The following is a 23587-nucleotide window of genomic DNA, read 5'->3' on the forward strand; positions in this document are numbered from 1 at the left end:
TCTGGCTGTTCTTTTAATGTTGTGACCATTTAACAAAATAACAAAATTCTAGATTTCTTTACAAATAACAAGGCAAAAGAAATGATTCCACAAGGGTGGCAGAGACGTCTCCATGGCTTAGAGGCAGAGATGACTGTGCGCCCGAGATACCAGCGATACAGCAGGGCGTGAGATTTCTAGGGCGGACCGCACCACGTCAGGATGGGGATAAAGGAAGGAAAGCTACAGTGTGGATGCGCTGGCTGCCGAGGGGTGCATTTTCAAGTTGACCGATTCAAAGCTGAGCCGTTGCAGAGAAGCAACAGTGAGCGAGGGGCTCGGCACGATGGGGGTTCTTGGTATAATGCAGTTAATTGGTGTGTCTTGGAGCCAGCCTGCATAAGGAAAGAGCTCCGTCAGGAGGGCTGAAAATGGAGTGGTTTCTTCTTTAAAACGTGAGGTAGTCTTAAAAGTCGATTGATTTTGTCACTAGGCGAGCCCAGTCTATTCCCTAGTGGGTGAAAGGAACGCGGAACTCAAGGAGAAACGGAGGCGAGGGTGTTTAAAAAGGAGGGATCCTTGGGGTGCCCCCAGTGCAGATCCGAAGTGCTGTGAGCAGCAGTGTCTTGAATGTCACTTAGAGACATCTGAGTGTATGTCTAGGTGGAGTGTGCTCAAAGGGAAAACATACAATGGGGGTATGTACTCTTCGTGGTTATCATGTGTACTTTCAAACAGAAGCAAAAACTCAAAGTACTGGACTATTTATACCCATCTCTGATTCAACAGTTGCTAATCTTTTGCTATGTTTCACTTATGTATGTATATATTCATGTATTTATGTGTATCTGTAAACTTTTGAAATAGTAGACAACATATTTCATCCCTAAATATTTCAGCATTCATTGTCTCAGAGTAAAGACATCCTTCTAAACAAACACAAATTCATATTACAACTAGAAAGTTAACAGCAATTCTTTAATATCCAGCCATATTCAAATATCCTTAAATGTCCCAAAATGTCTTATATACTTCTAGAAACCAAGATTCAAAGATCATACATTGAATTTAATTTTCCACCTGAGTTTTAATATCTAGAAGAGTAACACGTCTTTCTCTCACAGCACTGACTTTTTAAAAAGGCCAAAGTCTTCCAAACTGTCCCTCCTTCCAGAATGGCCGTATTGACCACCTTCAGAGAAACACTGTTCCATCTTATATGTATGTTAGATCTTCTTTGACGTTTGTATTTATCACTTTCTCTGATAGATACTGCTTGTCTTCGCTTTTGAGATGTTTCTTTTTCTATAATTTTCCCCCCCTGATTTAAGTTAGTAGGCATTTCACATCTTCATGTTTTTTGTTCCAGTTCTGAATTTCTAATTTGGATTTTTTTCATGTCTGCAAATTATTATTTAGATTTAATTCATACTAGTATACTGTGTTTAAGGATTTTACTGTTTTTTTTTTTTTGTTTGTTTAGCATTTTCATCTGAAATTTCGTTTTCAGTTTTCTCTTTAGAGTGACTCTGAATGTCATTTTTTGGAGGTACGACTTGTGTGTGTTTAATAATGGGAGGTAAGGGTTTGGATTAGTTCAGTAACACCCTCAGTAATTTACAAAATGAAATAGTTTTGTAAAATAAGGTTTCTTTTAGTCATAAAGCCTTTTATGGAGGGGAGGATCGGTCTTTGATATTATCTAGAGCTGTTTAAAATTTTTTTCCTTTGAAATAAGATTCATAAGAAGTTGCCAAACAGTACTCTCACAAAGGCGCTGCGGTGCTGCCCTCAGTTCTCGATGCCAACAGGTAACTGCAGGACAGTATCACAGCCAGGAGGCTGTGCAGTCCACAGACAGCATTCAGACTTGACCACTTTTAAGTGATCTTGCGTGTGTGATCTGTGCAGTGTGACATGGGTGGATTTCTGTAACTGCCACAATGAAGATACAGAACTGTTCCATCACAGAGACTTGGTGCTTATGTCACACACATTCCCTGCCACCACCCCTAATCCTGACAACCGCTGATACTTCCCTGTAGTTCTCTATAATTCTGTCATTTCAAAACATTATACAAATGAATCATACAGAATGTGATGCTTTGAAATTGGCTTTTTTCAATCAGCAGAACTCATTTGAGATCCATCTACCTTTAGTCAACAGTTCCTTTTTATTGTTGATTATAGTTCATTGTGTGGTGCACCAGCTTAAACTATCCACCTTGGGGCATTTGGGTGGTTCCCAAACTCTGGCTGCTATGAACATAAGGTATGACTCATATCAGTTATGTCAACATACTTTTCCTCTCTGGGACAAACGTCCAGGAGTGTGGTTGCTGGGTCCTTTATAGAGCTGCTGTTTCTCTTCCCTCTCTACAAAGGAATAAAACTTCCTTCTCCAAAGAGTGGTTCCTCCCTGCGATTCTATGTGACTGTGTGCGTTTTCAGCCTCTCTTGACTGCCCCAGAGTCTGACCTCCCTGTCTCACGCTGCTCCCGGCGTTTCTCCACTCTGGCTGAGAACTGCTGCTTCCGGGAGGGAGCCCTGGGGCCCCGTTATGTCCCTGCCCCTGCAGCGCCCACTTGATGCGGCGCTTGTGTTCCAGAGCTGACTGCTAGTCTGAGGCCTGTTTCCCCACATCCGTGTCAACAGAAGTTTGTAGTGTTCTGTCTTCTAAACACACCACAGACACGGGCTCCGGGAGACCACAGCCGCCTGTCCTGCACCCGTCACCTTGGAAGAATGAGAGCAGACACCGGACTGGAAAGCGGCTGTTCTCTTGTTGCCAGAAATTCTCCTGAGTGGGCTAGCTGTAGATTGTGTAAGAATGATTTTTCTCAGACTCTTTAAAATAATTACAAGGAAAAAACAAAAAAGCCCCTAAGAACCTAATGGAATTTTGAGGATTAAAGAACATGTATTTACCAGGAGTATCAGTAAATATTTAAAAATGCTGCTAACATCTGACTGTCCTTGGTCAAAGACTGGGGAGAGAAAATTTGAAATTTAGGAGATGCCACTTGTGTTCCAACTATATATAGTGTACGTGCTGTGGAAGTGAGGGCAGAAGGTGCCACTTTTGGACTATTACTCTTTGTTACTGGTTTGGGTTCCCCCGCCTTTTCATTTTTTTGTTACCTACTTCAACCAGAGAACATTTCTGTTTGATGTTGTAATGCCGACAAGAGTCTTTTGAGGTTCAACCAAATATTTAGACTCAAAAAGCCCATGACAGGCTTCATCTGGCACCAGTTCACTCGGGTCCGTGTCAGGCTTCCCGACATTCGGAAGACCTTACGGCAGCGTCAGGAGCAGTGCGTCCAGGCAGCTCCAGAACGACCATCGCCCCGGTCACAGCTCGGGAATCCCAAAGGGACAGGCCGTCAGAGTTTCCCCATCCTGGGAGGTCCGCAGCTGTGGCTTCCTGTCAAGTCTCTGGAGTCTTCCCAGTCCAGACGCAACATACCATCTAGGGGTCCTTTTATGAAGAGAAAAGGTATTCCCTGAAGCACGGTTGGCACACCAACCCACCTGGTTTTGAAAGCTGGGGAACCTGGGTGTCTGACCTGAGGTGGGAGGGTGGACGTTTTGTTTAACTCTCTTGGCGTGAAGGGCGCTGAGCCTGCCTCTGCGTGCGTGTATCAAGACAAGCAGGGATATCCTGCCTTCAGGCCTGGATCTGTAGGAATAACAGGACAGAAGAGCCTGACGCGCTCTCCGGGACGCTGGTTTCCGCTCTGAGGCCGCCTGTGGTTCAGTAAGTTCTTACCTGAAGTGGGGGCAGGCGTGGGCACCCTGAGAAGGTCAGACACCACACGGCTGTCTGCGCACGCTGGGCGACAGCCGCTGCCATCTCAGCAAAACGCCTCAGTGGTGCCGCCCTCATGGTCTGAGTCAAGTGGCCCTTTCGAAGACTGGGCACCCTCTCACGCACAATCTGTCCTACACACTCGTTCTCTTGTTTTTCATTCTTTAGGCATGAGAATAATTAGAAAATCAGGAATCAGGATTTGGGAAAAGTATTCAACCAAGTGGATCACTGACTTTTATTTCATCTTTACTATGAATTCTGAATAAAAATGCAGAACATGATCTAAATATGTAGAAAAATAAAGTTTTGGCAAAGCAAAAAGTATTGTTCAGAGAAGTTAAATTGTATCCTAGTGTTGTCTGTATGTACTCAGTGAAATATGTTACTAGTAACATTCTAAGATGTCAGTTTCATGGTTAAAAAAATTTTTTTAAGTTTTATGAAATTTATAGTGTATATTGAAATAATGATACAACTGGAAATTTAAATTTTTATATTAATAAGGAAGCCCCACTTGCTAAAGCAGCATTAATATCATTCACATCAGATTGTTATACATTTTTGTAGATAAGTAAATGTCTTTGATAATGAAAAACAAAGTATTTACCTAGGACAAAAATAATAATTTATATAAAAAGGGGGGAAGACCAAAATATTTTTTATATGCTTATTCAGATACATAGAACTTTCATGAATTTAAGAGGAATGAAGATATTCAAACTGTAATAGGAAATCATTAGACTTATTTGAATATTTAGATGCTTCTGTAAGTCTTCAATCCATCTGGTTTTATAAAACCAAAATTTCAAACACAAAAGCAGAAAAGTTCACATTGCCTTTTTATATGTTCCTAAGTATCAAATTACATCAATTTATTCTGTATTTAAAGAACATCATAAATTTTAAAACTAAAGTACAGAAGTGCCTGATTCTTTTTAATCCCACAAATACCTAGCATCCCAAAGTAACATGTAAACAAACCTCTATGCTGCTCGGTGGATTCTCTCCAATTTCCAGAATAAACTAAAAGGTAGTAGATCTAGTATATGAGTTACTCATATAAGTTACAGTTTCATTAATGACTTTGTATTAGTGATGTAGCAAAGAGGGAAATTTTTCAACTACTGTATTTATTTTAAAATAAACTGACAGGTTCAAGAACCCATCTTAAGAAAAGCCAGCAGCACTTTTTTTAACATATTCAAAGTAAGATTTTGGCCTAAGCCCTTAATACCTTCCTGAACAGCCATGCAACTAAACACCCTCAAGAGATGTTCCATCAGGGAAAAAACACAGAGCAACTTGCACTTTTCCCCCTGGATAACAGAAACAAGGTAAAGCAAATCCAGACTATTTTCGAATGAATGGCTGTCACGTTTAATACACTCTGAGCTCTATAAAACTAGAGCCACTATCATAGATGCTTATATAGATATATAGTTATTTTTAATAAAGTCTCTTGCTTGCTTCAAAATTTAAGGATGATTTTTTTTCCTGGTCAGTCATTTCAAGGGAACAATAAATAAAGTAGAAAAGGATGAGCTGTTTTGCATATTTCTGTGGAAGAACGGAAAACATTTATACTTTTGAGAGGTTCAGAAAATTCACTGTACAGAATGAACAGCTTATGTACACTATCTGTGCAACTCTTCTTGGCTGGGGGATTTGAACGCAAGAGCTCCTCCAAGACAAGAAGCCGCTCATTCTTGTCCAAACCCCTCTGTTTCCTCTATTGCAAAAAGGAGTTTCTCCTTTAGTTGTTCGTAACTCTTATATGGTGGTAGATCCAAGCGATTAAAACTGAACAGAAACAAAAACAAAATGTATTTTCAATAAAATAAACTCTGAAAAGATTTCTAATACATTTTAAAAATACATCTGAAAAACTAAACAGAGGAAGAATGTAAAAATTTTGTTGGAAGTATTCTAACAGACTACTATATTAATACTTATTGAACATAATATTAAATATACAAATTTTCTTATAGCAATCAACTCAATATTAAGACCTATTCATAAAAATAATGTTTCCCAGAGAAAGCTGGAATTACAAATAGTAACTGTAGTAATAATGGATAAAACCGCTGTAATTTTTTTTCTCTTTTCTATAGTACTATGTGACATTGTTTCCGGAGTCCCCCTAACTTCTTCTCTTGGGTTAAAAGAGTCCATTTATTTCACTCATTCACCTATGAATTCACTCACTCATCAGTTACTTACTGAGAATCTTTTCTGTATCAGGTATTTCTCCCAGGAGCTAGTGATACAGAGATGAAAAACTAAGGCCCATGTTCTCACTGAACTTACATTCTAGGGTGGAGACTATCACCAAATATATACTTTTGTCTTTTCAAATGTCTTGTCATATGTTGGGCTTCCCTGACAGCTCAGCTGGTAAAGAATCCTCCTGCAATGCAGGAGACCTAGGTTTGATCCCTGGGTTGGGAAGATCTCCTGGAGAAGGGAAAGGCTACCCACTCCAGTGTTCTGGCCTGGAGAATTCCATGGACTGTATAGTCTATGGGGTCACAAAGAGTCGGACAGGACTGAGCCACTTTCACTTGTCATATGTAAAATTATTTCTAAAATAAAGTGCTTGCAATCTTGCCAGATTCAAAGAGAATTCCCTGCTGGGATTAACTGATGAAATACAGAAAACATGGAAAATGCTTAAATCATCAATGTATTGTTCCACGATTTACAAAGGTATAGACTAGCATTTAATTTTTTTAAGACACATCACTGAGTCGCTAGGTCAGGATTCAGGAGTTTCGGACTTCAGTCCCCACTCTATTAGCGTCCAGTGAGGCAGCCTGAGAAGTCAAAACCGTCCTGCACTTTATCTTCTCACGTGGAAGGTTTCTAGAGGTGGCCCCGTTCCCTCCTCCTACTCCTACCAGTTACCTGCCCTGGTCAGGAACTGGACATCAGGAAAGAGCCTTTTGAAACAAGGCGGCCGATTACAATTGTGTTCTTCTCAGACCATGTTTCTCTCTCTTGAAAAGCCGTCCACGGTAACAAGTAAGGGCGCTGTCCCCTGTCCCCTGGGCCTGAGGCGGTCTGATGGTGGACGGAGGTCAGGGGAGAGTCCGGCCCTGCCTGTGTCACACTGTCCTTTGTTCACCGAGCTGCCCCGCCGTCCCCCCGGCCCTGTCGCTGCCACATCCACCCGTGTCTACTTCCGCCTCCTCTTTGATCTAGACCATCAGATTTCCTGCCTGCCGATCTTGTGTGCAGTTTCCTTTTTCACTCCTTCACCATCTATCTAGCCTTGGATCAGTTGCAGGGGTCCTTTATTAAAAAGACATGCGCGTGTAAAACCCCTTGCTGCTGCTAACTCCTGTGGAGGGGGCGGGGAAGGAAGCCTGGGCCGTCTGTTGCGGGCCACCGCTCGTTCTGTCTTCTCCAGGCAGACCACACGCCCGGCTGCTCTATGGCCATGCTCTTATTCACAGCTCTCCCATGTTCCGAAATACCCCCTCGTCTATGAAAATATTATTAAGAATCAGTCCAAATGCTACAAAACTTCCTCCAAGAATTCTCTGAACATGTTATATAGACTTCATAATTCCCCTCTCCATAAGGTCTTTTTATTCCTATTTAAGATTTACTCTGTATTATGACTGACTGGTTTCTTCCAATAGATTCTAAAGTTCACAAGGGCAGAGTCCCCTCTATCCTCCGGACCGATCCATTTTGCGTACAGGAGACAGTTATGTTGAGTTGAACCATGTGAGAAAATGGGTATCTTTAAAACATTCAAAAACATGGCTCTAAGACATGAGCTATCATGCTCTGTGCTGGTTTGCCAAAGGACAAAAACATTCTAAAAACACTTATCTTTTGCTGAGTACACACTATGTGAATGTCAGAATACCGTCTTAGTTTGGCTTTTTAGTTGCACTTTGAGGAACGCTTGCTACTTCTATCTTCCTATATGTAAAAAGGGAGGGGACAAGTACCCCCACTAGCTTGCTTCACACGTACGTCGCCTGCTGTCCTGTATCCTGAGAGCTGCCGCCTCTCCAAGCAAAGCCCTGGCACCGCAGCAGGGGGACCCCACCCGAGGGCCATCGGGACCGCTTCCCCACAGACTGCAGGTACAGCGCCATGCCCCTCAGTCACTGCTGGAGACGGGAGTCTCTCTGGGTCATCTTTTCACCTAAGTCCTCACCTCAGTCCTGACCTACTCTACTTCCCCTGATCTGAACAGTATCTCCACCTGTGCCCTCCATCTCGCAGCATTCCAGTCCATTCTTCTGAACTTCTGTTACATGATGTGCAGGCTTCTACAATCTTAACGGGCTTTCCCGGCGGCTCAGATGGTAAAGAATCTGCCTGCAAATGCAGGACAGCTGGGTTTGATCCCTGGGTCGGGAAGATCCCCTGGAGACAGTTGTAACAACTCCTCTCTTGCCTTCAGGGAAATTTAGCTAGTCTGAAACAGTCCATTTCTTTCACAGCCAGCCAACACTTTCCTCCTTTGAGGCAAATGATCTGGCTATGAAGCCTTCCTTTTGCACTCTTGCTGTCACCTCCTTCCTGATATGTTCCTTCACTCACTGACACCTCTGTCACTCAGGTGACATGCAACGCTACGGCCTCCCAGGTCTTGGCCCTTCTTCAGGGATCCGTTCCTCTACTTCAGTATCATACCTTGAACTTGGTCAGCAGCAGCAAAGGGAATTATAACTAAAACACTCTATTCTCTGATTATCTGTTTTCCCCAACTTAATTCAATCAAAATGCCAACCTATTAACCCAATTCTCACCACCCTACCTCGTCCATAGACTCTTCCGATCTTCACTTCTTAAGCCACAGCCCATCATTATAAGTATTAGGTTGGTGCAAAGGTAACTGTGGTTTTGGCACTGTTGAAACTGCCATTTGATACTGGGATACATTCTCGATAAATGTGGTTATGTTATACATCACTTTAACACACATTTCTCACTTTGTTTTTTTGCTAATGATTACTTGCTGTTTATTTTATATTTACTTTAGACTATGGAAAGGATGTCAGACGAAAAGCAAATTCGAGTGATTGTCTTATTTGATTTCAAAATGAGTCATAAAGCAGTGGAGACAACTTGCAATATCAACAATGCATCTGGCCCAGGAACTACTAATGCACGTACAGTGCAGTGGTGTTTCAAGAAGTTATGCAGAGGAGATGAGAGCCTTGAAGATGAGGACCGTGGTGGCTGGTCATCGGAAGTTACAATGACCAACTGAGAAGATCATCGAGGCTGGTCCTCTTACCACTGCAGAAGTGGCTGAAGAACTCAGTGCTGACCAGTCCACGGTCATTCCGCATTTGAAGCAATGTGGAAAGGTGTAAAGACTTGAGAAGTGGGTGCCTTATGAGCTGACTGAAAATAAAAAAAACTGTTGTTCTGAAATGCCATCTTCTCTTACTCTAGGCAACAACACACCATTTCTCGCCTGGATTATGACGTGTGATGAAAAGCGGATTTGACAACCGGCAACAACCAGCTCAGTGGCTGGTCTGAGAAGAAGCTCCAAAGCACTTCTTAAAGCCACACTTGCACCAAAAAAAGTCTTGGTCAAATACAAAAAAAGGGGAAGAAAAAAGGTCATGGTCACTGTTTGGTGGTCTGCTGCCTGTCTGATCCATTACAACTTTCTGAATCGCGGTGAAACCATCCATTACATCTGAGCTCAGCAAATCCACGAGATGCACCGAAAACTGCAACATCTGCAGGCAGCATTGGCCAACTGAAAGGGCCCCATTCTTCACGACAACACTCGACCACCCGCTGCACAACCAACGCTTCAAAAGCTGAACTAATTGAGCTACGAAGTTTTGCCTCATCCATCATACTCACCTGACCTCTCACCAACTGACTACCACTTCTTCAAGCATCTCGACCACATTCTGCAGGGAAAATGCTTCCACAACCAGCAGGAGGCAGAAAGTGCTTTCCTCAAGAGTTCGTCCAGTCCCGAAGTATGGATTTTTATGTTACAGGAACAGACAAAACTTATTTCTCACTGGCAAAAATGTGTTGACTGTAATGGTTCCTATTTTGATTAATGAAGATGTGTTTGAGCCTAGTTACAATGATTTAAAATTCATGGTCTACAGAAACTATAAAACTCCTAGAGGAGAACATAGGCAAAACACTCTCTAACATAAATCACAGCAGGATCCTCTATGACCCACATCCCAGAATTTTAGAAACAAAAGCAAAAATAAACAAATGGGACCTAATGAAACTTAAAAGCTTTTGCACAACAAAGGAAACTATAAGCAAGGTGAAAAGACAGCCCTCAGATTGGGAGAAAATAATAGCAAACGAAGCAACAGACAAAGGATTAATCTCAAAAATATACAAGCAACTCCTCCAGCTCAACTCCAGAAAAATAAATGACCCAATCAAAAAATGGGCCAAAGAACTAAACAGACATTTCTCCAAGGAAGACATACAGATGGCTAAAAAACACATGAAAAGATACTCAACATCACTCATTATCAGAGAAATGCAAATCAAAACCACAATGAGGTACCATTACACGCCAGTCAGGATGGCTGCTATCCAAAAGTCTACAAGCAATAAATGCTGGAGAGGGTGTGGAGAAAAGGGAACCCTCTTACACTGTTGGTGGGAATGCAAATTAGTACAGCCACTATGGAAAACAGTGTGGAGATTTCTTAAAAAGCTGGAAATAGAACTGCCATATGACCCAGCAATCCCACGTCTGGGCATACACACCGAGGAAACCAGATCTGAAAGAGACACGTGTACCCCAATGTTCATCGCAGCACTGTTTATAATAGCCAGGACATGGAAGCAACCTAGATGCCCATCAGCAGATGAATGGATGAGGAAGCTGTGGTACATATACACCATGGAATATTACTCAGCCATTAAAAGAATTCATTTGAATCAGTTCTAATGAGATGGATGAAACTGGAGCCCATTATACAGAGCGAAGTAAGCCAGAAAGATAAAGACCATTACAGTATACTAAAACATATATATGGACTTTAGAAAGATGGTAACGATAACCCTATATGCAAAACAGAAAAAGAGACTCAGATGTATAGAACAGACTTGTGGACTCTGGGAGAAGGCGAGGGTGGGATGTTTCAAGAGAACAGCATTGAAACATGTATATTATCTAGGGTGAAACAGATCACCAGCCCAGGTTGGGTGCATGAGACAAGTGCTCGGGCCTGGTGCACTGGGAAGACCCAGAGGGATCGGGTGGAGAGGGAGGTGGGAGGGAGGACCGGGATGGGGAATACATGTAAATCCATGGCTAATTCATTTCAATGTATGACAAAAACCACTGCAATGATGTAAAGTAATTAGCCTCCAACTAATAAAAAAGAAAAAAAAAATTCATGGTCTAAAACTGCAATTACTTTTGCACCAGCCTAATACTTTATAAAGGTCATGGTCCATCCTTATAATCAATACCTTGCAAATATTTTAAATCTTATCTCTCCTTTTTGAACTTACTCAAACTCTGAATGAATTCAGCCTTCTACTTTCTCATTCCTTGTACCTTATCAGTTGAAAATTACTGCAGGGGAAATCTGATGACTTCACATGAACTACTAGATCCAAGTGGGCAATCCAACACTGCCCAGCATTCTTAGCCATGTTTCTCTAGAAACACTTGTCTAGTCCCTGACAACTCTCCCTTTCTTTCTTCTTCCAAGTCTTTCCCTTCTTCATTGTCAGCCAGTGACTTTACCTTATAAATACTTGGAGGAAAGAAATCAACAGTTGATCAACTCTTTTCCTTCACAAAATCTGAAATCTATCTATCGTTTATACCCAACTTTTCTTCCTCTTCTGTTACAACAAAGGAAATGTTCTTGTTTTCATCAAAAGTGAATTCCTTAACTCACACTCAGAATCCCAGTTCTTTCCATCTTCCTTAAAGAATTATCTCCTTTGGTTATGAACTCTCTGTCCCCTGACTCAACAATCTCTCCTCCATTGGACTCACCAATTTAATCTAACCTGGTGTTCTTAAAAGTTTTTGGTGAACAGATCCCTTTTTCACATCTAAAAATATGAAGAAATGCAAAGAGTTTTTTGTTTATGTGAGTTATAGCTATTGATATTTACCATAAGTTAAATTTTAAAAATAATTTACTTTGAAAATGAAAGTAAACTTATTTTTATGAAAAAAAAAAAAAAAAATGACTGTTTTCAAAAAAGTAGTGAAAAGAATGACCCCGTTTCATATTTTTGCAAATCATTTTAATGTCTGGTTTAAAAAAAGACATCTGGATTCTAATACGTATGTGTTTATACTATCAAACTGTGTTGTTTTGGATTAAGTATATGAAAACTGTGCCCATACAGATATGCAGTTAGAAAACAGAGATGTACTCAAGTAATTTTTTTTCCAGATAATTGTGGATATTATTCTTTGATAATATACTAAAGTTTGACAAGATTATGCATAATATGGGTTTTGAAATCATATCAAAGAATACTCTGTATTCTGTTATATGAAATCCACTGGTTTCTTTTGCACTTTGAATGTTTTTCCCCATGCGTGAGTTTATAACATCATGTATCAGTTATTTGGAAATATAGGTTCACCAAGTTATAATGAATTTTCAAATACTAAAAGTCTTAGGAAGCTGTGAAGCTGAATATACAATTTTCCAAAATTCTGATTTTTGTATGAAACCTCAATTTTATCATCACCAACAAATGCTGTTAGTTGTTTTCCTTTAAGTGATGAGCTTTTACTTAATTTTCAAGGAAAAATTCTGAATGAAATCATCTGTTATATTTTCAAGTAAAAAGAGCATTGCACACACAAAGAAGCAAGCTCTTCAGCTTTAAGCTCAACAACTGCCTAAAAGCTTCTTCTCAAGACAAAAACCAGTGTTTTATGTAGACTTGCCATTTATTTTGTCATACAGAATATTAAAAAAAAACTATACACATACTCCAAGTGTCAAGATTTAATAAAGTTAATAGTTTTTACCACTTCATAATCAACAACTGTCAATAAGCCTGGCCTTTTCTTTACTTTTTTTTTTTAAACTTCAAATATGGTGAAGTTGAAACTTCAAATGTGCGGTGTTGAAAAATGCAGAGACAGCAGTTCGATGTCACTGCCTTGACCCGTGCTAAGTCAACAGCTGTTGACCCACCATTACTTTGGTACAAGTGCAAATGTCAAAACAATAAAAAGGCAAAAAAGGACAGTGTGAAAACTGGCTGTGACCTCCTGAAAGCAGCACATAGCTTCAGGCCAGCACCATCTTCTGGATGACTAACAGCTCTGACCTCCCTGCACTCACCCAACTCCCGCCATCCCCCTGCTGCCAGAGTAATTTTCCTTAGATCGCATTATTCCTGTTTAAGGCTCCTCAATGGCTTCTCCTTGTCTTTAGAATCTAATTGCTCGTCACAGCCTATTAACCCAACCCACTCCAGTGCTCTTGCCTGGGAAATCCCATGGACGGAGGAGCCTGGTAGGTTGCAGTCCATGGGGTCGCAAAAAGTCGGACACGACTGAGCGACTTCACTTTCACTTTTCAGTTTCACGCATTGGAGAAGGAAACGGCACCCCACTCCAGTGTTCTTGCCCGAAGAATCCCAGGGATGGGGGAGCCTGGTGGGCTGCTGTCTATGGGGTCGCACAGAGTCGGACAGGACTGAAGTGACTTAGCAGCAATGTACCCCGGCCCCCATTTCCAAATTCTTTTATCCTCCTCTGAATCATTAAGTTCCATTCATACCAAGTCATCTTTTATTTCTGTAAAAAATACCTATACAAAGTATACACTCCCCATTTCTTCCCACAGCATGCTATTCATCAAACTCAACTTAAACATCACTGTTTCTAAGAAACTTCCCCGACCATCCAATCTGGTGGGGATTCCTCTCCAGCTGTTCTCCTGGTTCCCTTTAAAGGACTCCCAGCATTCACCTGTTTGTCTTCTGTGCCCCCACCCCCAATGGAGCACAGACTTCATAAAAGGCAGGGAGCACTTCAATCTTATTTTATACCTAGTGGGCACTCTAAATATTTGTTGAATCAATGGATACATTTCTTGAGTATTTATATTAACCAGTCACTCTAAAGTGTTTAGTTATAGAGTGCTATATTAATCAGTAAAAACTGAAATTCTGACTACTTTAATGAATCAACAATTATACTCAGTCACTGTCCTATTTAAGACTTTTGAACTTACCACGTGTGGCTTCTTGGTAACCAAGTGTCTTTGCCAACTTTTTCAATGCAAAATTTTTGAGGCCCATTACTTCCTAAATCAGGAAAATATGACAAAATTTATTTGGTCCTTTAAACTTTTTAGTTTTGACAACTAGTCAAACCAGAACATGTCACAGAATCACCATGAATTATACAGAATAAACTATACTGTAAGTGGCTTCTGCCCAGAGAAGCTTCTTAATGCTGCAGAGATCCAGCAATGGGAATCACAAAGTGGAAAGATCAGTGTCTACAGACTCGTGCTCCCTTCACAAAGCAATGGCCAACCAGCCTCTGAGAGCAGACTTGTATACCTATCTTACAAATGTACTTGATATTAACCATTAATTTGTCTTTCTTTCAGTAGATGCCCTACATAAAGCACAGAAGAATAATCCTTATGCTTAAGTCTGCTGTGTGTCTAAACGCATTTATCACAGAATTATTTACAGAGAAAACTGCACTTACCCATGAGCTCAGCAAATCCTCCTAGAGGTAAACGGCAGGTTCCAGTGACAAACTGCAGGAGTCGCATTCTCACTTCATTGTCTGTCTCCTTCACAAACTGCATAACAAAATCAAGTTTACTTTACGACCTGGTGGAAATTATTTGTAGCAAGAAATCCATATGTATAATTCTATTTCTAATTTCAAGTAACTTACAACTCTTGTATTGATTTCGAAGCCCAATTTCCTATTTTTAGGAGGAAAATGAAAACAGGGGATGCGCCATATGTTTTGTGCGTATTCGGCCCTAATGACGATACTATGAGACAGGTACTATCATTAGCATCCCACTATACCTGTAAGAAGATGGAGGCCAGGCTTCCCTGGTGGCTCAGTGGTAAAGAACCCGCCTGCCAGTGCAGGAGACACGGGTTCGATCCCTGATCTGGAAGATCCCACGTGCCGTGCAGCAACTAAGCCCGTGGGCCACAGATACTGAGCCTGTGCTCTAGATACCAGGAGCCACAACCTCTGACCCCACAGGCCACGCCTACAGAAGCCCTCGCGCCCTAGAGCCCCTGCTCCGCAACAGAGGAGACATGGCGATGGGAGGCCTGCACACCACAGCTGGAGGGGAGCCCCTGCTCGCCGCAGTCGAGAAAAGCCCGTGTGCAGCAAGAGACCCAGCACAGTCAAACAGAGACAAGTGATCAGAAAAAAAGAAAATGGAGGCCTGGAGAGGTGAAAGAATTTGTCCTTCTCGACCTGCTACTAAGTGGCGGAACTAACATCTGAACTCAGGTCTGACTGAGCTCTAAAGCTCTGTTATCCTGACCTGAGCTGACTACCCTGCAAGCTACTGACAGTGAACAAATCCTTCTCAACCACCACTCTCAGCAATTTGTGATACTGTCTTTCACTAAACACCACTTTCCCAACTGTGTTCTTCATACTTGAAAACCCACAGTATGCATTCTTCTAAATATGTATCTCTTCATGGACTATTTCTTTTCAAAGTGGACATAGACAGGTAATGTGAAATACTGATCTGAATTGCTCTGAGTGTCTTATAACAGGAGGCAAGGAACTCAGAGCACAGTGTGAAAGTAAAAATGTATCTTAAAAAGAGAGACTAAACTTTAGGAACAATAAGACAAAACGTTGTGCTAAATACGAAAACTGTTTCTGCACAGAACTGTGCTGAGGCAACACGTTTCATCAAGACATAGAAATGGAGGTGAGCAGAGCTGGCATAAACCTCACCACTTTCCCCAGAACAAACCCCATGTGAGTGAGCGAGTGAGTGAAGTTGCTCAGTTGTGTCTGACTCTTTGCGACCCCATGGGCCATAGCCCACCAAGCTCCTCTGTGCTTGGGATTTTCCAGGCAAGAATACAGGAGTGGGTTGCCATTTCCTTCTCCAAGGAAATCCCATTTAGAAAACACAACTATTCATTTGGATTTACATAACCCAGTGCTTAAGCTCCTCGGGTATATAGACAGAAATGCCCAAAGGGAGTGTCCGGGAACAGAAGGAACAAGGAAGCTGGTAAAGAGCCAAAAGGGAGGGGACAGACACTTGCACACACTCTGTATGCGATGCGGCTCTGATGGCTTAGGTGTGCAAACGGAGCTATTCCTGCTTTTCATTCACTTTCTACAATTGCTAACATGTGCACTTGGTGTGGAGCTCAGGCAGGAGGGCGCGGCGCGAAGAACAGCCCGCAGGCACACCTTTGCCTCGGGCGGCTCTCTGTCCGGGCGCCCGCTATCTCAGAGGGTGGACTCCTACACTAGCAGACAGTCTATATAGAATAGGTATTTTCCTTTAACTCAAGTAATACATACAACTTCCTTTCAACCTTAATACTGTATTGAAAAACATTATTCTCCAATATTTTTGTTAATTTGCATTAAGAAAAAGAACGACAAAAAGGTATGGAATTACAGAACGGATATATTACAGTTTATTTACTCAGTTCCCCTGATGGACAGAGAGGGAGGGAGGGGGGAGGGAAAGAGAGGGGGAGAGAAAAAGGAAAGGAAAGAAAAGTCATTCTTGGACATTATCCTCTAGAGTCTTCTAATTTGCTGGCACATTATCACCTTGAGAGGAATTAAGTATTTTCATTGACTTTCTCATTAAAAACATATTCCTCTTCTACTTTCAAAATTAAGCAGAATTTATAGAATACTTTCATACTACTAGAAAAAAATGTTATACCTAAAACCATTACCATTAAACTATTATTTAAAGATGGTCATTTGTTCTTTCATTTAGGAAATAAGAAATGAAAATCCTTTAGCAAGTATTTACACTATTCACTTTTAATTTAAAATTCAAAGACTAAATATCATGTCCAAAAGCAGTCTCAATCATAAAAATGAACTGTTTTCAAATTACCACTTCATCAGAAAACATTTTTTTTTTTTTTTCACTTATTTTTATTAGTTGAAGGCTAATTACTTTACAATATTGTAGTGGGTTTTGTCATACATTGACATGAATCAGCCATGGATTTACATGTATTCCCCATCCCAATCCCCCCTCCCAGAAAACATTTTCTTTCAGTAGCTAGTTTCAAAAAGATAAAAGCAAATACCTGCCAAAACCAAATGATTTGCTTGCTGTTTCTGGTATAATGTCGATACACAGTGTTTCTCTGCCAATCTGTCAGGTCAACCTCCTGCATGCCACACAACATAACCTGGGAAACGAGCGCAGTATCAGGTCAGAGTCAAGATTTAGTGAAGAGAGTAACTACAGGACTGAAATCTGCTAATGCCCAGCTGTGCACATGCATAATTATGTCAATGGCGATGTGTACATCAAATAATGATCATAGTAAAGCAAGTCTAACTAAATTGTGTGGCAATTTAACATGCAGAATTCTTTGGTTCTTATCTTATTCATGTTTACTGAACTTAAAAACATTCGAAAGTAACTATTCTTCAAGAGAAACATCGGCTATACAAAAACAATCACTTTTACTACACACATATCCCAAATCACATACAAGTAAGTTTTAAACATAAGTTTCTGGTTCTTCTTTTCTTAATCTATGCTACCTTACCTATTTAAAATTAAAAATATACTAACCTCCTGTTATTCATCTATCCAGGCTTTGAGAATAAAATATTCTAGATATGTAAAATTTTCAAATAACTCTAGTTTATTATATATGGGATGAAAACTATTTTGGGCATAATAAACAATATTTTATTTCTTTTATCAACTATGATCTATAATGTACACACAATAAAGCGTGCATATTTTAAGTAAAGAGGTGCATTTTAACAGAAGTATATACATGTTAACCACCTCCATAATTAAGAGGTAGAATATGTTATGTCCCTTGTCGCAGTTAACCACCACCATCCTCATCCCTGGCCCCAGGTGATCAGTGGTTTCACCACAGACTAGATTTCCGAACACAGCAGACACACTACACTCATCCCTCTCTTCTGTTTTCTCCTCTGGCCAGTAGAATGTTTATGAGATTCATTCATGCTGTGATGGGTACCAGTGGTTCTTTCACATTGCTGACAGGTCTTTCATTATGTTAATATACAATTTATTTATCCATTCTCTTGTTGATGGACATTTAGGTTACTTCAAATTTTTTATTTTGATGAATAAAACTGTGATGAACATTTATGGAAAAGTTCCTCTGTGAACATATGTATTTCATTTCCACATGAGTAAACACCTACTAGTGGAACCGCTAGGACATAAGGCTGAGGCATGTTTAATAGTGATAATTCATTTAGTTTGAATCTGTATTTCCCCAATGATTAGTAAGCATCTCCCCCTATTTATATGCCATCAATAGAGCTTCCTTAAAGAAGTGAGTCTTTGTCCACTTAAAAATTGTCTTTTTATTGAGTGACAGGTTTTTAATATAGTCTGGATATAACACCTTTGTCTCAAGTGTTTCTCTCAGCAGGTAGGTTGCCTTTTCATTTACTTGACATCATCTTTTGAGGAGAAGTTTTTAATTTTGATGAAGTCCAACATCCTTTGTGTTCTTCCTAAGACACTTCGGTCTAGACTAAGATTTTTCTACTATGCTATATTTTTAGTTTTCATATTTATATTCATAATTTATTTCAAATTAATCTTTATAAGCTGACTTGGGGTCAAAATTAATTTTCTTCTATATGAATATCAAGTTAATCCAGAATCATTTGTTTAAGACTTGTCCCCTTTCCCCATCAAAATATATTAGTACTTTTGATGAAAATAATGACAATATATATGTGGATCTATTCTGGACTCTTAATAAAAAGTGTTCCACTGACCTATATGTCTATCCTCACACAAATATCACACTACCTTAATTACTATGGCTTATAAAAATTCTTGACATCAGGTAGTAAACATCCTGTAAGATTTGTCCTTTTCAACAATGTTTTGGCTAATTTAGAACCTGTGCATTTTCTTGTAATTTTAAAACTAGCCCATCAATTTCTACAGAAAATTCTACCAGGATGTTGATCGGGTTGTGTTGTTTGGAGAACACTGGTATTTACAATACTGAATCTTCCAATACATATCATGAAATATCTCTCCACTTATTAAAATTTTAATTTTTCTCAACAATGCTTCCAGTTTTTAGGATAGAGTTCTTACATGCCCTTGGCTAAATTTGTTCTTTTTTTTTTAATGCATTAGTAAACGAAACTTCGAAGTTTCAATTTCTAAATGTTTGCTGCTAGCATGCAGAAGATACACAATTGATTTTTTAAATTACTGAGCTCCTACCCTACAGTGAATTATTAAAATTCATTATCATTTCTGGTTGTTTTTTGGTAGGTCCCTTAGGATTTTCTAAGTTGACAATCATGTTATCATCTGTGAATAAAGGCAGTTTTACTTCTTTCCCAACTTTATGCTTTTTGCTTCTACTTCTGCCTTCTTGATTGCACTGGCTTCAGAATATGGTACAATGTAGAACACAAGTGGTGAGAGCGGACATCACTGAGTTCCCAATCGCAGTGAGAAATATTCAAGATATCACTATTAGAATGATATTAGGATTTATCTTTTTTGTTTATGCCCTTTATCAAAATGAGACAGCTGCCTTCTATTCCTAGTGTAATGAAGAGCTGTCATACAGAATGATTGCTTTATCTTCTTACAAATAGATTTTAACCTGTAAAAAGGGGCATGATTATGGATAACCTTTCTTCTGGATAATGGTGTAAATATTCTTTATTGTGGTATTATTCATGGTTAAAAGAGACAACGAATGGGAGTAGAAGAAACAAGAGAAAGACAAAACAAAACAAACTTTATTTCCTCACAGCTCTGTACTGTGAGCCAAAAGCAAATCAGTCTCCTTATTTATCATGTAGCCAGACTATTTAACAAGGTGTCCTGTGAGAAGACTGGAAGCGCCACCAAGGTGACATATGCACCTATTAGTGTCTTTCTTTATCTGCCGGTTTAGTCTCCTGTCAGCTCTGATGTCAGGCTCTTGTTTTAACATCCTTGTCTCACGGAGTGGGCCCCTAAGACAGCAGTTCTTAACCAAGGGTATGGAGTGTTTTAGATGTATGCATTTTGAGGATGCAAAACTGTTTCATTTTCTTCATATTCTTAATAAAGTTGGTCATTTAAAAAATGATTAATACTACTCTAAAAAGTATCTTCCATTCTACTAATGCATTTCTGCTAATTTGTGTAAGCAAGCTGTTAGGAAAGAGACGTTAACTAACGTTTACAGAGTCTGCCTGTAGCTCAGGCTCTGACTCCTGATTTTCATGTAATTCCCATGTCAGAGTTTCTAGAAGGCTAATTCCTACATAGGAATATTGCTGTATAAAATTTACAATGCTAATTTTTTCACATGCACATTTTGATTACAGGACAAACTAAGTTTCTTAACAGAGGACGCAGGAAGGCTGAAGTTAAAATACTGTCCCCAAAAGGTGGCAGAGGGGAAATGCAAGCACTTTCCTAAATGGCCCGCCCTACGTTCTAACCTACACGGGGGAGACTTGGAGAATTCACAGTAACTAATCGTCAGGGACACATAAAGCCAGAGTGAGCTACCACGTCATACTATTATTAACGGAATTGTTACTACTAAAAACAAAACAGAAAATAACAAGTATAGACGAAGATGTAGAGAAGTTGGAAGCCCTACATACATTTGGTGGGAATGGAAAATGGTACAGTTGCTATGGGAAACGGTAGCGGTTCTTCAAGAAGTTAAATAGAGAATTACTATCTGATAGAGCAATACCACTCCTGAGTATATACTCAAAAGAACTGAAAGCAGGGTCTCAAAGAGTATTCTGTACACTCATGTTCATAGCAGCATTATTCACAATCACCAAAAGGTGGAATGAAGACAAAGATGCAGTGACTGATGAATGGATAAAGAAAATACACACATATATTTATTATGTATATCAGTTGTGACCGCTGTGATTTATCAGTTGACTCTTTGTGACCCCACGGACTGCAGCCCGCCAGGCTTCCCTTGTCCTCCACCATCTCCCAGAGCTTGCCTAAACTCACGTCCATTGAGTTGGTGATGCCATCCAACCATCTCATCCTCTGTCATCCCTTCTTCTCCTATCTTCAATCTTTCCCAGCATCAGTATCTTTCCAATGAGTCAGCTCTTCCAACTAGGTGGCCAAAGTACTGCAGTTTCAGCCTCAGCATCAGTCTTTCCAATGAACACCCAGGACTGATCTCCTTTAGGATGGACTGGTTGGATCTCCTTGCAGTCCAAGGGACTCTCAAGAGTCTTCTCCAACACCACAGTTCAAAAGCATCAATTCTTCGGTGTTCAGCTTTCTTTATACTCCAACTCTCACATCCATACATGACTACTGGAAAAACCATAGCTTTGACTAGACAGACTTTTGTTGGCAAAGTAATGACTTTTTTTAAAACGCTGTCTAAGTTGTCATAACTTTTCTTCCAAGGAGCAAGCATCTTTTAATTTCATGGCTGCAGTCACCATCTGCAGTGACTTTGGAGCCCAAGAAAATAAAGTCTGTTACTGTTTTCATTGTTTCCCAATCTATTTGCCATGAAGTGATGGGACTGGATGCCATGATCTTAGTTTTTTGAATGTTGAGTTTTAAGCCAACTTTTTCACTCTCCTCTTTCAGCTTCATCAAGAGGATCTTTAGTTCCTTTCAGCTTTCTACCCTAAGGGTGGTGTCATCTGCATATCTGAGGTTATTGATATTTCTCCTGATAATGTTGATCCCACTTGCGCTTCATCCAGTCTGGCACTTCAGTGATGTACTCTGCATAAAAGTTAAATAAACAGGGTGACAATATACAGCCTTGACATACTCCTTTCTCAACCTGGAACCAGTCCATTGTTCCATGTCTGGTTCTAACTGTTGCTTCTTGATCTGCATAGAAGCAATACATTTCTCAGGAGGTAGGTAAGGTGGTCTGGTATTCCCATCTCTTTCAGAATTTTCCACAGTTGTGGACTACACAGTCAAAGACTTTACTGTGAAGCAGAAGTAGATGTTTTTCTGGAACTCTCTTGATTTTTCAATGATCAAATGGGTGTTGGCAATTTGATCTCTGGTTCCTCTGCCTTTTCTAAATCCAGCTTGAACATCTGGAAGTGCACGGTTCATGTACTGTTGAAGCCTCGCTTGGAGACTTTTGAACATTACTTTGCTGGCATGTGAAATGAGTGTGCAGTAGTTTCAACATTCTTTGGCATTGACCTTCTTTGAGACTGGAATGAAAACTCAATCTCTTTTTCCAGTCCTGTGGCCACAGCTGAGTTTTCCACTCCAATGGCATAGTGACTGCAACACTTTAACAGCATCATCTTTTAAGATTTGAAACAGCTCGGCTGGAATTCCATCACCTCCACTAGTTCTGTTGGTAGTGATGCTTCCTAAGGCCCACTTGACTTCACACCCCAAGATGTCTGCTCTAAGTGAGTGATCACACCATCATGGTTATCTGGGTCATTAAAGTCTTTTTTGTATAGTTCTTCTGTGTATTCTTGTCACCTCTTCTAAATAATCTCTGCTTCTGTTAGGTCCATACCATTTCTATCTCTTATCATGCCCAACCTTGCATGAAATATTCCCTTCGTATCTCTAATTTTTTGAAGAGATCTCTAGTCTTTCCCATTCTATTGTTTTCCTCTGTTTCTTTATATTGTTCACTTAGGAAGGCTTTCTTATCTCCCCTTGCTATTCTTTGGAAGTCTGCATTCAGATGTGTATATCTTTCCTTTTCTTCTTTGCCTTTCACTTCTCTTCTTTTCTCAGCTATTTGTAAGGCCTCCTGAGACAATCATTTTGCCTTTTTGCATTTCTTTTTCTTGGGTACAGTTTTGATCACTGCCTCCTGTACAATGTTATGAACTTCTGCCCATAGTTCTTCAGGCACTCTGCCTATCAGGTCTAATCCCTTGAGTCTATTTGTCACGTCCACTGTATAATTGTAAGGGAACTGATTTAGGTCATACCTGAATGGTCTAGTGGTTTTCCCTACTTTCTTCAATTGAAGTCTGAATTTTACAATAAGAAGTTTATGATCTAAGAGCCACAGAGTCAGCTCCTGGTCTTGTTTTTGCTGACTGTATAGAGCTTCTCCATCTTCAGCTGCAAAGAATATAATCAACTGGATTCCGGCATTGACCATCTGGGGATGTCCACGTGGAGTCTTCTCTTGTGCTGCTGGAAATAGGCTGCTGGCTGTGACCAGTGCGCTCTCTTGGCAAAACTCTCTTAGGTTTTGCCCTGCTTCATTCTGTACTCCAAAGTCAAATCCGCCTGTTTCTCCAGGTATCTCTTGACTTCCTACTCTTGCATTCCAGTCCCCTATGATGAAAAGGACATCTTTTTTTCAGTGTTAGTCCTAGAAGATCTTATAGGTCTTCACAGAACCTGTCAACTTCAGCTTCTTTGGCATTAGTGGTTGGGGCACAGACTTGAATTACTGTGATACTGAATCGTCTGCCTTGGAAACAAACAGAGACCAGTCTGTTGTTTTTGAGATGGCACCCAAGTCCTGCATTTTGGGCTCTTTTGTTGACTATGATGGCTACTCCATTTCTTCTAAGGGATTCTTGCCCACAGTAGTAGATATAATGGTCATCTGAATTAAATTTGCCCAAAC

At 40.2% G+C, this 23587-nt stretch overlaps 1 protein-coding gene across 4 annotated transcripts in view; it reads right to left on the reverse strand.

Annotated features, from left to right (window-relative positions):
• Positions 1-943: 943 nt before the first annotated feature.
• Positions 944-23587, reverse strand: part of WWP1 (WW domain containing E3 ubiquitin protein ligase 1) — a 136871-nt gene continuing 114227 nt past the window's right edge. For 3 of the 4 annotated variants that reach the window (XM_070477429.1, XM_070477430.1, XM_070477428.1), the window contains 4 exons: positions 17066-17170; positions 14484-14580; positions 13996-14068; positions 944-3460 (listed from right to left, as the gene is read on the reverse strand). In XM_070477429.1, coding sequence (XP_070333530.1) covers positions 3334-3460; positions 13996-14068; positions 14484-14580; positions 17066-17170 — 402 coding nt within the window. In that variant the 3' untranslated portion in view covers positions 944-3333. Of the gene's footprint in view, positions 3461-4269; positions 5594-13995; positions 14069-14483; positions 14581-17065; positions 17171-23587 lie in introns of those variants that run through there. The other variant, XM_070477431.1, reaches the window with a different exon arrangement.

Source organism: Odocoileus virginianus, chromosome 15 (assembly GCF_023699985.2).
Source record: "Odocoileus virginianus isolate 20LAN1187 ecotype Illinois chromosome 15, Ovbor_1.2, whole genome shotgun sequence".
In the NCBI taxonomy this organism is placed as follows: Eukaryota; Metazoa; Chordata; class Mammalia; order Artiodactyla; family Cervidae; genus Odocoileus; species Odocoileus virginianus.